At 41.3% G+C, this 16,944-nt stretch overlaps 1 protein-coding gene across 1 annotated transcript in view; it reads left to right on the top strand.

The window, feature by feature from the left end:
• Window positions 1-15,210, top strand: part of SIM2 (single-minded family bHLH transcription factor 2) — a 40,078-nt gene extending 24,868 nt beyond the window's left edge. The window contains exons 6-11 of the mRNA XM_015417832.1: window positions 1,022-1,221; window positions 3,942-4,048; window positions 6,421-6,568; window positions 8,928-9,096; window positions 12,499-12,904; window positions 13,911-15,210. Of these exons, the coding sequence (XP_015273318.1) occupies window positions 1,022-1,221; window positions 3,942-4,048; window positions 6,421-6,568; window positions 8,928-9,096; window positions 12,499-12,904; window positions 13,911-14,629 (1,749 nt within the window). The 3' untranslated portion in view covers window positions 14,630-15,210. The remainder of the gene's footprint in view (window positions 1-1,021; window positions 1,222-3,941; window positions 4,049-6,420; window positions 6,569-8,927; window positions 9,097-12,498; window positions 12,905-13,910) is intronic.
• Window positions 15,211-16,944: the final 1,734 nt, after the last annotated feature.

Raw genomic sequence — 16,944 nt, 5'->3', positions numbered from 1 at the left:
AAGCTGCTCTTATAGGCTACCACCCCTCCCAGTCTGGTCCTCAGTGGTTACAGCTAATTTTGTTGCTTAATCTAGTAGACTTGTCAAATGGCAAGTTTCTTGTTTGCAAAAACAGCTGTTATCATTGAGGATTGGAATGATTGATTAGGAAGGGGAGAGAGCTGAATGGGTAAAGAGTTTGAGAATGATTAAGGTTGCAGTCCTGAGTAGTAATGTGAGAGTAAGCCCCACTGAACTCCATGGGACTGCTGAGTAAATATTCACAGGATCAGGCAATAATGAAGGTTTTTTCTCCACACACCCCCATGTTCCACCTGTCATTCTGAGGTATGCTGTATTAATGGTGACTCTTTACCATCACAAACACAGACTTTTTTTCAGTGCATACATGTATGTGTGATTAATGAAATCTTGATAAATAAACTTGCATAGATAGAGACAGCAAATGGTACTTTGTCACTCTTTGTGGCCTGTTTTGTAGTTTTCTATACTTGTTAAATTGCTTAACATAACTAAGTGAATTGTGTTATCTCTAACTACAGCTGTTATAAATTCTCAGCCTGCTTATCTATATTTAATTCTCAGTTTTGCACTGTCACAAACCAGCATTTTAACCAGCTGGTCACTTATTTTCTCTCTGTGTATAATAAAAGATCTTGCTGGCTGAAAACTCGCTGCCTCTGAAGAAGTGGGCTCAAGGTCACAAAACCTTATGGTATAATAAATGTGCTAATGTTTAAGGTTCCACTGTTTGACAGTACCCTTTATGTATAATAAAATCAGTGAGTTAACAAAAAGAATTATCTGTCAAAAGCCAAAATTCTTACCATTTAGTGTAAATTAATTTTAATTTACTCTTGTAATACAATATATTGCTTGCTTTGTCTTTGCTTACAAGTTAGACATTTATAGCTTTAATAGACATTTATAAAAGAAAAATCTTAGAAAGAAAATAGCTTTTTTTGTCAAGGTGCAATCTTTCTCGTCTCTCATAGATTTACACTTTTTCACTCCATACTAGGTGATCCATTGCAGTGGCTATTTGAAGATAAGACAGTACATGTTGGATATGTCTCTGTATGAGTCCTGTTACCAAATTGTGGGACTGGTTGCTGTTGGGCAATCTTTACCGCCTAGTGCAATAACTGAGATCAAACTTCATAGTAACATGTTTATGTTCAGAGCAAGCCTGGACTTAAAATTAATATTCCTAGATTCCAGGTAAGTAAAAAATTATTTTAAAAATTTCTGTCACACACCCCATATGCTTAACTACACTAAATTACAACAGCAGTGTTTTGTTTGAATTATTAAGATATTTGAAAACTTAAGTTTTCTGGTAAGGCATGAGGTTTTACAGAAGTATTTACTGATACTTTTTAAAAAAAGAGAAACCGTAAGCTACTACTCCTGCAACAGGAACATGGTGTACAGTAAGATTTAATGTCTACAGTGGTCACTATCTTCAAAATCATGTTTGTGTTTTCTGTTGCCCATTCTGCAATTGAAATAATACTGCATTAACCAGACTTACTGAAGAATTGAGTTTGGAGGTTTTGTTTGAAGAGCTGAGTGCAAAATGCTGCATTACTCCGATGTAAAGGTGGCAAATGAGGTTCAAACAGGATTGTGAAGAAATTTATTTTTCCCTGAGAGGTTTGAAAGGAGCGAAACATCCACTTTGCATCAACAGTCCCCCCCCCCCCGCAAAGAACAGGTTGGGAGGAAGGAAGTCAGGCAATGGCTTTCTAGACATACCTCAGCTCACCTGCATACAAATGCAAATAGATCTAGCTGACTCCCCTTTGTGATCATAGTCCCCTTTATTCCTGCCACATTCATAAATTCTGAAAAAGGTAAATAGAAACTTGTCAGCGGTAAAGAAGGGGCTCTATTTAGTGTTTACTTGAGTAGCTCCTTTTTGCACAGGAAGGAGGAAGCAGACAAGACACTAACAGCTTTGAGTGAAAATGTTGTGCCTCGTCTTTACCTCAGGAATGCACCACCATCCCACCTGGGCCATGGGGCCCAGTTGTTAACTAGCTGTGGGCAGGGCTGGCCTGAGGTTTTTTTGCGCACTAGGCGAGGCTAGCTTGTGGTGCCTCCCCCAGGCGAGGCTGCCTTGTGGCGCCCCCCTCACTGCAGATGAGTGGCTCGGATCTTAGCTGCGCGGGGACCCTTGCAGAGCTTCCAAGGCGCCTGACCTCCCAGCGGCATTGCGGCTCCCTTGAAACCGAGTCACGGGAGGGAAGGGGGGAGGGGATGCCGCTGGAGGTGGCCGAGACTGGGAGCGGGGAAGTTCCCCCGCAGGGTTTCGTTGCTTCAGGGATGCTGCGCCACCTTCCAGAACACCCCTCCAATGTCCCCCGGCGGGGACAAAGGGGACCTGGTAGCCCGGTGGGACACACAGTTCTTCACAGTGGCAATGCCCCCGTTTGCCCTTTGGTCTCCCAGCGTGGTCATTGCTGCTCTCTCTGGATTAGTCAGGCAGGCAGGGCTCTTTGGGGATGCCCTGCCACCTTCCAGCTGGTGTCCAGTGTCCTTTCCCTGCTGACCCGAGAATTCACCCCCCTGAACTTCCGTCTCTTCGACACGGATTTGTGTTCCAATGCGGGTCATGCTCTCCCTCTCCCCGTTCACTTCTCCTCCCGCTTGCCTGCCTGCCTCCCTCCCATTCGCTCTTCTAGCCTCGGGGGAAGACAGTCCCCACATCAGAAGGGGGGGGGCTCGGCTGGCCCGGGTTGCGCCTGCGTGCCTGCTGCGAAGCAAAACGAGCCAGCGGGAAGGGGCGCGCTGAGCAGGAGGAAGGAGGCGGCGGTGCGAGGTGAAGTGAGCCGGCAGGAAGGGGCGCTCTGAGAAGTGGGCGCCCAGAAAGCCATGCTGGGGGCAGGCGGGCAGGTGGCGGCGGCAGGGGCCTTGCTGCACCCCTCAGAGAACTGCGCCCTAGGCCATCGCACTAGTTGGCCTAGTGGAAGAGCCAGCCTTGGCTGTGGGCCTGGTGGGTACCCAGTGGGCCACAACCCTTGGGAATGTCTCTGGAAGCTGCAAGTGGCTTCCTGGCCTGAAATCCTGCTAGCCATTATTAAGTAATCAAATCCTCTTCCAGAAGTTTTGGCAACCTTGCTGAAAACCTGATATCCATGGTTCATTTGTGGCTATGAGCAAACAATCAGTAACAATTAACCATTTAATAGAGACAGCCTACAGAATACCTGTCTGCCCGAAAGCAAGAATTGCTATTGAATCTTGATAGAGAAAACCAGTAAGTATTGTTTAGCGCTCAATAAATGTAAGTGCAACATTTTTCTTGAAGCTTGGATGTCTTCATGGATTTTGTATATGGAACTGCGTATTGACATGGTTAAAAATAAGCTAACAGTTTTCAGCTAAACATTCAGAAGAACTTCCTGACAGTTAGAGGGGTTCCTCAGTGGAACAGGCTTCCTGGGGGGGGGGGCTCTCCTTCTTTGGAGGTTTTTAAACAGAGGCTAGATGGCCATCTGACAGCAAGGCTGATTCTGTGAACTTAGACAGATCATGAGAGGGGAAGGCAGGAAGGGTTGCATCAGTGCTTAGTTCTTGTGGCCCTTTCTTACACGTCCAAGGAAATGCTGATTGACACTTTGGGGTCAGGAAGTGATTGTTTTCCAGGCCCTTTTGGCTGGAGATCCTGGAGGGTTTTTTTTTTGGTCATCTTCTGGGCATGGAACAGGGGTCACTGGGGGGGGGGGGGGGGCTATTTGTGAATTTCTTGCATTGTGCAGGGGGTTGGACTAGATGACTCTGGAGATCCCTTCCAATTCTGTGATTCTAATTCTGAAAGGTTTTCAGCACTCTCATTTAAGCAGTTTCTTGCAGTTTATTTCAGCATAATCTGAGACAATTCAGTATTTGTTTAATACAGCAAAGTACTGGCTTATAAGATATGTTTTCTGTTTTAGAGTGACTGAATTAACTGGATATGAGCCACAGGATCTGATAGAGAAAACTCTCTATCATCATGTGCACGGATGTGATGCATTTCATTTACGATATGCTCACCATCTCTGTAAGTAAATGGAAAACAAGTAAAATGATTCAATAGCAATGCATAGTGATGTCACACTTCATTTTTCCATTGCATATACTTTTGCTAGGTAATTGGAATTGGTCAAAACTTCCCAGTGTGTGCTATGTATACATATTATGTATTAATATCAGGGCTATTTTTGGGCAGGAACGACAGGAACGGAGTTCCGTCTGGCTTCCGAGTTGGCCACGCCCACGCCTACTACCAAAACCTCTGCACATGCGTGGCTACAGAAGGAAGGCTTGGAGAGTGACCCCCCCGGCGACTCCGAGGCGGATGGGCCAGGGGGGGCTGGAAGGATCAGGGAGGCATTTAAATGCCTCCCCTCCCCTCCCCTCCCCTCCCCTCCAAAGGCCGGCTTGCCCGGGCTCCCCACAGCCGCAGGGTTCCTGGGCAAGCGAAGGGAAAGCATGGGGGTGTGGCCTAATATGATAATGAGGTGTGCTGTCAGGGTGTGGCCTAATATGCTGATGAGTTTCTGCTGTCAGGTGTGGCCTATTATGCTAATGAGTTCCTGCTGGCCTTTTTCTACAAAAAAAAGCCCTGATTAATATGATAAAATTTTAATAAAACAGTCTAGTACTTTAAAATAAACTAAGAGGAAGCCATGATAAAACTATTTCCCCATAAAACCAGTATATTGTCTGGCGAAAGATAGGAAAGAAGTAGTGTTAATTATTTGGATTTGTTGTTGTCTGAATGCATGTGCAGCCCTGTGTGATCTCACTGTGGCAGGTGCCTTACGTCTATCTGCACTGCAGTTTGATTGGGCTTTGTCCCAGTACAAATACTGAGCAACGAGGACTGGCTTTTCCTTATGCCTATGATAGCTTCTAGGCTCACCATACTCCATATTTTTGTAGCATCTAGAGACAAAGGGGTACAAAGTGGAGGCATGGAAATGGAAAGTAGTGCACCAAGCATTTCATTAATTCCTTCTGGTGCTGCTGAGGGTTGCAATACCAAAGAAAAAAGATAAGCCAAGTAATGGGCTGGCCCAAGTCTGGTGAAATGAACACTCAAAGCAGAGCTCTAAGATAAGGTGTGCAATACCTTTGGCCTGATTTGTCCACTTTAGATAATGACTTTAGATAGTTCCGGCTTTATGTCCTTTATCTAAAGAGTAAGGACAAGATGCCTTGGACACAGGGCATTTGCCCTTAAAAGTGCAGCGGTATTTGAAAATGGCAGGCTGCACTGTAGCTGTGTGCATCAGGAAGGGTATGTGTGAGAAAAGTAACATGGGAACAGCACCACTGAACTTACAAAGAGGCAGAACGAAACTAAGAAAATACATAAGAAAAGACGTAGAAATAATAGCTAGATCTCTTAAGTTGAACCCTGAGGAAATAATTCTTAGAATTTATCAGAGAGCTGAGTGGGAGAGCCCTCCTAACCTCCAGGCATGCTCAGAGAAGCAGCTCTCTCCCTTTGGAGCCAAAGCTACTTCTGCTTTAGCCCCACTGAAGTGAATGCACAGATGACACAAAGAACAACATATGGCTAGATAAGGGTTTTAAGGTAACACTGTTGATTAATATCTGCCAAGCTTATTCAGCTGATTGTAGTGCATCCCAAGAAGCTGGTCTCTAAGGTGCTACTGGACTCAAATCTTGGAGCTCTGCACAGATTGTCTTGGTAATTAACAAAAAAACCCACCCTTTATTCTAGAAAGGCTTTAAGTTTCTCAGTTCTGTTCTCAGACTGTATAATGGTGATGCAAGATCACAATGACCAAACAGATTTGATCAAAAACACAACACTTCCCCTTTCAGAAAGGTGTGATTTTTTCGGGGGGTGGGTGGGAGAGGGATTACTAAGGATGGAACCAGGGCAACAGCAGCTGCAGGGAAATGGTTGTGTGTGTCTGTGTGTACTTCTCTTTCCACTGCTTCTCTGTTCCAAGCCACTTTCTCCTGTATGAGATTCCAGACCCAAAGCTTTCCCCAGGAAAAGTAGCCACGCCAGTACTTCACAAGCCTGCACATAACACGTACTTCTGCCCCAAGAAAAATTCTCATTAAAAAAAACAAGGTTAGGGTTATCACAGCTCTTCAAATGCACAATTGTGTACGGTTATTTGAAACATGTCCTTGCTTGGAAAGTTCAATTTTAGTCAAATTTTGTTTCTCTCTTTATAAAGAAATACATCAAAGTTATATAATCAGAAGGGACATAATGTAGCTGTATTTGAAGTGAAGTTTGGATCTGATCATTGTTTGGAAGGAAGACTGCGTGGAAACTGCATCTGCGCCTTCTTGAGCTCTGTAGAACAGATACAGGGTGTAAAGATAATTTTAAAAATTTCAAACATTTATGAAAATAAATACATTTAATGTTATGTTTTATAGTGTTGGTGAAAGGACAAGTTACAACCAAGTACTACCGACTGCTGTCAAAGAGCGGTGGCTGGGTTTGGGTCCAGAGCTATGCCACCATTGTACACAACAGCCGTTCATCACGACCTCACTGTATCGTGAGTGTCAATTATGTCCTAACGTAAGTCCCTATTTCCTACCACCCTCTGCCACATTCATTTCATCCACGGTCCTATGCTTACTTGTAGCTAATTTTCCTTCTTGCTTTCCTCTCTATTGCTTAAAATAATTTATCTTGCATCGGAATTATGTTTTAATAATATTGTGCCAATGTGTCTTCAAATTTGCCACCTTTCTCCAGAGAAAAATGATACCGCTTTGGTACAACCCATCTAGTTATGGGCCAAACTGTTGAAGACGAATGTCAGAAGTATCCTTACAGGGCTGATATATTTCAGGTTCCTTAAACAGGGAAATTGATCCCTATAAACTTTCCAAAGCTCGTATTTCTGGCATCAGAAAAACAACAAAAATAGCTTTAAGTTAAATTTAGTTCTTTTTTTAGCAGTTGTTGAAAATACAACTGTAAAAATGCCCTGGTGACTAAGATTTCTGAAGGTGAAATTTTAAAACTCCATTTTAGATGGCAAACTTACGGCTTTAGGAAGCTGATTGGCAGTAGTAGGCAGCATTTTGGATCTACTCTCTAGTGGAATTAAGGTTGTGTGAATAATGCAGGGAGAAAACCTCCGGTGTCCTTGTAGCTATTACATTGCTGTGCGATGCTTTAGAATGACATTTTCAGGATTTTGGGTGTTGTCATGCAAGGCAGCCTTAGAAGGTCTTTTTATTCTAGAAGAGGCCAGATATTGAAACCAAGATTCCTCTGATGCTTCTTCTGATCTTCTTGGGTAGTTCATAACAATGAGGAAGGTGGCATTGTTGGGTGGATAGGCTCTTTGATAATCTTGGGCCTGACCATGCTCCTCTGGAGCTGGTTGTAGTGTTGCAGACCACCAGACCACAGTGTTGCAAGCTTGCATCAGATGTACTTACAATTATATTGAGCAGCAAAGATACCTGCACCACAGAATAATAAATAACAAAGGGACCATGCCAGTTGCAAAACAATAAACCAATGAAAGGTTGAGAGGATATTTAATCATTGCCTATGCATAACATTATACATCAACCTTTTAGATCTAGTTGAATGAACTTTCAGTCATGTCCAGTGGCAGGCACTGTATTATTCATATCATGAAGAACACTGACTAAATACAGAGATGTCAGTTTCTGGGGTGGTAGTTGTGTGTGTGTTTTTTCCTACAATGGACTTATTTTTTTTGACGTGCTTAAGTCACAATAAATCTGTTAATCTGCAGCAGATGCCAGTCATATGGCTCGTGAGCCTCATCTGGCCTATGAAGGGCACTCATGGAGCCTGAGAAGCATCCTTGTCCAGGGTTCCAGTATTTCACTACACTGAGGGAGGGGCCCAACATAGCCAAGGCAGGCAGAGCAGCCACTTGAGTGCAATCGAGCTGGCTGCTACCACCATCTGATGCTGCTGATAAAAGAGACAGCTGGAGGGGAAGGCTGCTTGCTTCCTAGCTTTTGTGAGGTAGACACTGAGTGTGATGTGTAGGGAGATCATTAAACAGGAGTATAGGATATAGCTCTTACTGTTCCAATGCACATAATTCTCATCCACCACATTCTTTATGCATCCTGGTAGGGGAAGAGGTTAGCAGTGGATGCCCAGGTATATGTTTTTTTAGAATACGGAGTCCTGGTTCACACATGCATAGCATTCTCCTTTGGGAAGTATGGAGACAGCTGCTCAGCACTAAGGCTGCAATTCTAACGTCCTTTTCCTGGAAGTAAGCCCCATTGATTAAAATCTGCTTTTGAGTAGATTTGCTTAGGATTGCTGTCTAAGAACAGCTGTGCTACTTCGTAGGGACACTTGCAAGGAGACTCAGCGGGAGCAGGAGATGCTAAGTGCCCTCTGCCTCATGTTTCTCCTCTGTAAATGCATTGTCTTTGCATTCCCATTATTTCACAGGGTTTGGAGCATGAATTTGAAGAATTCGGCAATAAGAGATAGCCACACTCCTGTTCCGTGTTAATATTAGGGGAGATACATACTATGGTGCTGGAAAAGGAGAGCATATGGAACTCATTAAATACTAATATATATAAATACTAAATTAATAGTAGTGAATATTAGTTTTTTGCATTTTGATAATTTATGGTATATATGGCCCAACTGAGTTACCTTTCTGTTAAGAGTTCTCAACAGATTAGTCTGTCATCACTCGTCTACAGGGTGCCAAAAGTTACAAGTTTTAGGCAGGTACCTTAACTTATGTTTTTCATGTGTTTGGGGGAACATGAATGAATTTGCAAGAGCCTTAAACAATGGGCTTTTTACCATAGAATATTTTAATGCCATATTTATGGAGATAGGAGTCATGATGAGAAGAAAAAAAGAGACTCATTTTAAAAACCATTCCATTGTTGAAATGATTTTTTGACAGCGAAATAGAATATAAGGAACTTCAGTTATCATTGGACCAGATCACCATTTCGAAGTCACAATTTGCATGCAGAAACTCAGTAAATACCTCACAAGAAACACGAAAAGCAACAAAACCTAGAAGTAATAAAATGAAGACAAAACTTAGAACAACTCCTTATCCACAGCAGGTAATCCCTTATTATTCTGAAGAATGCCTCATCTTATAACCGCAAGACAAGCTGTATGTGATTGCAAATAGAATTGTGTGGATATCATTAGGATTTTCTTTGCAAGTAAGGAGTGTGTTTCTCTTATTGTAGGATCATAAAAATTGCTGAAATGGTTTGTAAACATGTAGCATCAGAAATAAAGACTGCTGCAGTATCAACAGTTGTATAATTGTTGCACTGCTCGGGATTGTACTTGTACAGCAGAATGTATCAAAACAACTGCACTGCAACGTTCACTTTTTCTGGTATTTTGTGCCTCTGCGCCAAGCCTGTAGCTACATTGGATCATTTCAGGGCCTGCCCCCCCGACTTTCTATCAGCCCCCCCCCCAACTTACTACCCTGGACAGGCAGGCAGGCAACCAGATGGGCCCTGAATGAGATGCGCTCACTGGCTGGTCAGTGGGCAGAGTGCCTAGCAGCCCAGCATGGCCCTCCTCCCTCACCTCACCTCACCCCGTGGTGCTCCGCCCCACCTCCAGCAGGGCTGCTTCCGGTGTCCGCCTTGCCGTCTCTGGCCCCAACTGGTCCCTCCCACACTGGGCACAGCGAGCAAGCGCCCCTCCCTACCTGGGCATCGATGGTCAGGACGGGATGGTGAGTGGGCTTGGTGGGGACTGCAGACCCCTGGTGGTGGGGTGTCCACACACACACCAGGCGGGCACGCTTCTTCATCTTGGGGCTCCAGGACAACAACTCATGCTTTGGACCTGGGTCTAAGCAACGGGGGCAAGGGAAGGGGGGAGCTGGGTGCAAGGGAACTTCAACCCCCCCCCCCCAAAGCGCACCAGGACTCAGTTGCGGCTGGGAGCCAACTCTTTGGAAGGCCCTGATTTGAACCCTTTTTATTTTAATTTCATTGCCCCCTGAATTATTTAACCCCCCCCCCCGATTTAAGAAATCCTGGCTATGGAACTGGTGTGCATGCACTTGCAAGCCTGGAAATCATGGTGATTTCTGGTGACCACTAGTGGAGCTAGGGTGTTTTCAAAGAGGTGACTTAATTGCCTGCCTCTGTGTCCCAGCCCTGGGATTCCTTGGAGGTCACCCTTCCAAGTACTTGTCAGGATCAACTCTTCTTCACCTAAGAGACAGGTTCCTAGGATCAGCACGCAGAGCCATAAAATAGTAAAGAAACAGGTAAGAGAAGACAGTACACAGGGGAGATGCTTCTAGTCCTACACATATCCTATCAGCCTGTGCGTTATCAGCTACCCTTACAGGCTTTGTGTGCTATAGCAACATGCTGTAATGTGATTGCAGATGAAAATGGAATAGCAGATCAGACACGTTACACATAGGGTGTCACTGTAGCAGTGCATGCTACTTAGAGATGTAAAATTTCCAGAAATTGTGAAACCATGGAAAACTGTTTCTGGAAAAATTTTTTGAAAAATTGAAAAAAATGCAGTATTAGTATTCTTTACAGATTGAAAATAACTTTTTTATGTTGGGAACATAACATGCAATGTTCATAAATTGACTTGGCATAAAAATATCATGTCTGATATATTAAAAGTACAGCTTATTCAGAAAACAATAACAATTTCCTTTTTTACATTTTATTTTTTGTTACAAATGGAACTACAAGGTCCTGAAATGTAAAGAACACCTGAACTATAAAGAACCCCTTTTGCTAGTTTATGAGAGCAGGCCAAAAAACAAAATAGAAACACCCCAAAGAAGCTACCAACATAACAAAACTGAGAACATTATTTTATCTTCTCTAATCTTCCTGCTTCTCCATAGTACAAGCAGTTGAGAGGACAGAAACAGATTCACTAGCTATACCAACAAACTCACAAGCAAAAAGGAAACAAACCTTTTCCTTGTCTTGTGACAACTGCAGTGCCCCCTAGAGACAGAAATGTATCTTTCCCTTTGAGAATTTGAGAGTTGTATCTTCAGTATTTGAATTGTATTCCAGCATTTGTTTATCTTTAGTGTACGGAATTGCAATGGTTTGAAACTTTACATAGTCTTACTTTACATAGTTATTTATTATTGTAAAAGAAAATATTCCATAATATTTCAATTTTCCTGGGGGGAAAATGGCTTAGGAAAAAAACATTTCCTTCCCAATTCTTCCATCCCCCTCCCGCCCTTACCATCTGTAAGGCTACTTGATCAGGTACTTGAGGTGAGTGTTACAGTAAGTAAATTATATAAGACTGTAGAGAATTTCAAGCTGTAAGAGAGCTGAAAGAGTTATAGGAAATAAGCCAGCACAAAATCTCAGGGATATTGATTTAGCAGGCTAGTAAAATACAAAAGATGTATGGACATGGAGTAGTTGAAAGGGGGATGAGGGTGGGCAAAGAACAATGGAATCGAAGAAATACACAGTAACTTGAACTTGTATTCAAAATGAGAAGTGGGGAGGAGCACCCTTTTACTACCTCCCTAGAGTTTTGTTAAGCAAATGACTGTCTTCAGTTGTACAGACATTATGTAACCACTGGTCTGCTTAGTACAAATAGGAACTATCCAAATGTAAATATTAAAAATGCAGTGGCCAAGAGAACATAGGCTACTCAGATAAATTACTATAAAATCCTTTTAAACAGATGTATCTCCTTAACAATAAGGAACTCCACCAATTCTAGCTGCCTCTGCCCTATTTGAAAAATCACAGGCAGTTCCTAAACCCCTTTCATTACCTGCTTGTGTTCTGTAAAGTCCTCATAAGCAGCACTTTCCAAATCTGTGGATCACAGATCAGTCGCAAACAGAGCCATCTCTAAATGCAGAAATGCTTGGCTAACAGTTTCTCTTTGAAACATCAGTTAGTTAAAACAGTGTTAATTAGATGTTTAACACCTGAATTTTGGCAAAAGCTGCAATGGAAATTATAATAGCGGCTGTTAAATATTGTTAATGTATTCCTGCTTCATGTTTATTCAATACTATTTATTCAACTGTCTCAGTGGAAAGAAAGCAATACTTGAAAGTCACCTCTCTACAGTCTTAGGGTTTTCCTTACGGCCTCTCAATCTCCTGTGCCTGAATTGTGCCAGGGCTCAAAACTGTGGCATCTGTTTGCATTTTCACAGCTTAGTGAAATAGGTAAAATAAAGAAGCATGTCTGCGCATGTGGAGGGTACCTCCCCATCTCACCACTGAGTACTCACTGCCTGCCCTGTACACGTAAGCCTAAGAAGCTTAGCATCTACCAGGTCAGATGGCAGGAGTCAAAGAAGGTTTGAGCCCCAGCACTTCCCCTTTTTAGAAATTAACCACTGCCAACTCCTCTTTGTTTATATGTAGGTAGTATTTGGCTGTTATACTGTTAGTCTGTTATACTGACAGATTTCAGAGTCAGCTATTAAACACTTTTCTTTCTTTTTATTTGCTTTTTCAGCAATACGGCTCCTTCCAGACAGACAAACTGGAATGTAGCCAGGGTGGAAGCTGGAGATCCAACTCCACTGCAAATTCTGCCACCATCCAAGAACAAGCCTTCCATTCAGAAAACAGTGAACTTTTATATACCCCGTCGTACAGCTTACCTTTTTCTTACCATTATGGACACTTCCCTGTAGACCCTCATGTATTCAGTAGCAAAAAACAAATGCTGCCTTCTAAATTTGGGCAGTCTCAAGGAACACCTTGCGAAGTAGCTCGATTTTTCTTAAGTACACTGCAGACAAGTGGAGAGTGCCAATGGCATTATGCCAATTCTCTTCTACCAAGCAGTCAACCATCTAAAAATCCTCCTGATCAGCCAGCAAGCACTGTACGCCATAATCTCTTACAGGGCTATGAAGGTAAGTATTCCATTTTAAAAAAAACAAACCCTGAAACAGCTATGCTCAAGAAAAGCAGTTTATATTTTACATTCTTTTTAGTTATTGAAGGGATGTGTTCTGTCATCAAAAACCCTTGAATGACAAAAATGTATTTTCATAGTGTCTGTTTTTCCCCACTGCCATTTAATATTTTTGAGCATTGAAATTATGCCTCATGAAAATTTAAGAGACTTATGGGTTATTAAATAAAAAGATTCTAAATCTGGCTTCAAAAATCTGTGAAAACAGTAGTTTTTATGTTCAAATTTGCATCTTGAGTTGTTTACATTTCTGTTGGAATGTGACATGAGTAGCATTTAAGAGGAATTTATGTTGATTTTTTACAGCTATAACCTATAACAGGAAGCCCAGATTGTTTGATTTGACTTTTCACGAGGTGCATTCATATAACTTTCTATAGAACATCTCAGCATGTAACTATATAGGCCAGCAGGAAATCAGTTATTTTACTTTCTGTGGTACGCATAGCAGCTGGGGGGGGGGGATAATTACATCAGAGAAATGGTGGGGGGAAGGTTACATATCCCTTTTCTGAATGCATTCCTGTTTACAATGCTATTTCTTATGTTGGGATGCTCATCTATGGAGGTTTCTGCAAAATAGCATAACGCAAAACTTCCCCTCTCATGTTTTAACTATAACCAAACTATAAAAATAAACTGAAATGTTAAAACATTGATAGTTTAAGAATTCAAGGAACTTCAGGTCCAGTTGCTGAAAAGTACAATTGACAATTAATTTTTAGAGATTGTGAGAACCTGTTTATCTCTGTCTTGCAATTTGGGATGGAGATGCTTCTCCATTTCCCCTTACCTTTTTGAACAGAATGTAGCAGTTTCCTAGTTTGCCCCAAAAGTTCAAGAACAAATGTTCCCGGCTCTTAAGTGAGCTCTTGTTCAGACACATAAAATGACAACTTTTATTTCTGCTTTGATGACAAGTTTCTTATTTTTTTCTCCCTAAGTGCCACTATCAAACAGAAGGTACAGCCAAGAAAGTCCATCTGACAACTTTGCAGGCTGTGGAACCTTAACACCAAACAGTAGATACAAAGAAGACATCTATGATTCCAGCATTATTAAACACAGCAAAATGGAAAACAGAATATACCCTGCACATCACCATGTCATTAAAGAAGAGAATAAGCTAGTTTTTAACAGAGATTTGCAAGAAAAAATTAACATTAGTGAGAAGCCCTTTCCAAACAATTTAGCCTCTTCCTTTTTGTCAAAATCAGAATGTTTTCAAACTAAAGCTATTGGGCACTTTCTCCCAGTTCCAACTGTATATGAACAAACAAGGAGAATTTGTATGAAAGAACCAAAATTTGAGCATATTGCCCACCATGCAACAAATCTAGGTGAGGTGGAAACTGAGGACAGATCGATGGTAAAACTTGATTATGACTCCGAAAATGATCACACGGTGGATGTAAGGCATACAGGACAAGTTCCGTTTGTACTTCTGAATTATCATCGTGTTTTAGCCAAACATGGCACATTTCAGGCCTCTTCATGTACCACAACAGGACATGTAGCAGAAAACTACGGACATGGTTCTGAAGAAGTGAGTACATTTTACAAAAACCAAAGTCCCTCATCAGCCTCTTCTCCAGAGATTCACAAGGAGCCTGCACTTCCCCATTATATTGGAACATCTGTAATAATAGCTAACGGAAGGTGACAATAATAGAAAGCTGTTTTTAGTCAAAAATCAATAAAAGCAAACCACAACGAAAGAATGAGAATACATAGTTCCATTCAGTGAGCATGGTTCAATGAGACACAAACTTGCATGCATTCTTGGCAAGCCATGTGTAACAGTACACCTTTAAGGTCAGAAAAAAGTACATCTAGTTTCAGTGCTTCATTGTTACTGATTAGTCTGTGCAGTTGACACTGCCATTAAGAAGCCATGTAATATTTTTTTTATTTTAACAAAGTACAACTTAAATTATAGGAGTTGTGTGTACTGATAATGAAGTTGACTTTGTTTTCATACAAAATATGATCCCAAAATGTGTTTGAATGTCATAGACAACCTGACAAAGGAGACAGTAACATTATTATTTGTGTCTCTTAAATTGCCTTTAGATACATACAAATCTTGGGAACCTGTACTGAGGATTTGAATTCCTGAAATTAAATTTTTAACTTTGATTGAATACGGTTTTGATATACTTTACATGGCAGCCAAGAATTGGTTACTGTGTGACTACTATGCATCCTTAAACAATCAAAACCTACCAGCCCAACTCGCCTAGAAATAACTACCAAAGAATGTGATTTTTTACATTGTATGGAAAAAGCTATGGGAAAGAATCATTTTAAAAAACTTTCAAAGGACTTCTCATTTATCAAATACATTTTCTAGCTATAATAGTATGTCCAGAATAGGGAACCAAGAAAATAGTGAACATGTTCTATCAGTTTGGCTCTAGTAATGAAATCTGAAATCTTTCTGGTTTTAGCAAACATTTCTGTTTATGGAGTTTTGTGTTTTTAGTTCAGCAAACTGTAGTGGTTTTACAGCATATTTAGCTAAGAAACAGTAAATGGCATTCAGGAAAAGCACTGAGGATGGAGAGAACTGTCAGGCACCTACATCTTGTTCTGCATTTTCAACAGAGCACAAGCGATGTTGGGGGTTTTGTTTGCTTGTTTGGTTTGTTTCAGTAATGTTGAATCTGGACGTGTGACTACCCAAGTACTTGCCTAGATTTTTATGCCATAAGTATATAGCTGCTGCTCAGATCCAGTTCTCAGTGGGTGCTCTGACACACAGATAAAGCTCTTCCACAGAGAAATGCACATTGAAGTAACTGGGGAATCCACTGTATGCATAGGGGATGCTTTAGGCGTCTTTTACACACAAGGAGCCTCTCAGCTGTGGCAGCTGTCATCTTTGTATAGTTGATGACCTGCACATTCGTTTCTTTCTTATGATAAGATGACAAAACGCTCAATACGATGTATGCTAATACACATTAGCATTAAAGATTGTGAGCAGTGGAGTCACATAATCTTTTAATTTGCACTAAGTTCTATTTCTTAGCATTTGTTGAAGGTTAAACTACATTAAAAAGCTATAAGGACCCAGATAATGTGCAATTCCACCAGAGGTGGCAGCAAATGGCAGTTTTGCTATTGTCTTCAGTATAGCTAAAACTAAGGTAAGATTATTTCACGAACAATTCAAATCTAATGTATATTGTGCAATGTTTTCATTGACTACGTTTTTAAAGAAGTTTAATAATTTGAAATTAATAATAGGCATTTCTTAAAACATTTACTGCATACAGACATAGCAATAAAACCCATTCTCTTATCTAGTTTTATAACAATATTCTATGTGAACTTGTAAGCCGCCCTGAGCCAGCTCAGGGGGAGGGCAAAATATAAATAAATAAACAGTACAGTCCTAAGCAGTTATATCCGTCTAAGTCTGTTGAAGGTAACAGAGTTAAAGTGTATCCTTATTTTAAGTCAGCAGCCCTGAAAGTATAAGCCAAGCTTCTGGGTAGTCAATTGCTGAAAGTCGCACAACACTCCCTTGCCTTCATCCCATCATTTATTTTACAAATCAGTATAGCCCCATTCCTTCTATTGATTTAAGGGGGTTATTTATCCTTATTGAACAATGTTTGCTTTATCATGTATTTGTTGTCTTGTTCCTTATGTCTTTTGCTCACTCTTTCAGCTGGAGAACAAAACGAATGCTTCCAGATAAACAGGCTATCATTCATCTTAGTATATTTGGAGAAGCTTTTACAGTGGTTTTTATGTTGGGGGGGGGAGGGCTTAATATTGCATAGGTTCATTAGCTTAACTTGGTCAGCAATGGCTTCACATGTAGTTTTGGCCCAGTTCTCATGTATGGTATTCTGTTATGCAGCCTATCAAAAAGAGTGTATATTGATGCAGACATTTAAAGTCTCCTTTTCTCCACAGTGGGAACTGGCAACATTGTTCTATTTTATCTTCACCATAACAATCACC

This window comes from Gekko japonicus, unplaced genomic scaffold (assembly GCF_001447785.1).
Source record: "Gekko japonicus isolate JY-2015 unplaced genomic scaffold, Gekko_japonicus_V1.1 scaffold242, whole genome shotgun sequence".
In the NCBI taxonomy this organism is placed as follows: Eukaryota; Metazoa; Chordata; class Lepidosauria; order Squamata; family Gekkonidae; genus Gekko; species Gekko japonicus.
Note: the sequence above shows the minus strand (reverse complement) of the source record. Positions and strands in the feature narration are given on the sequence as shown.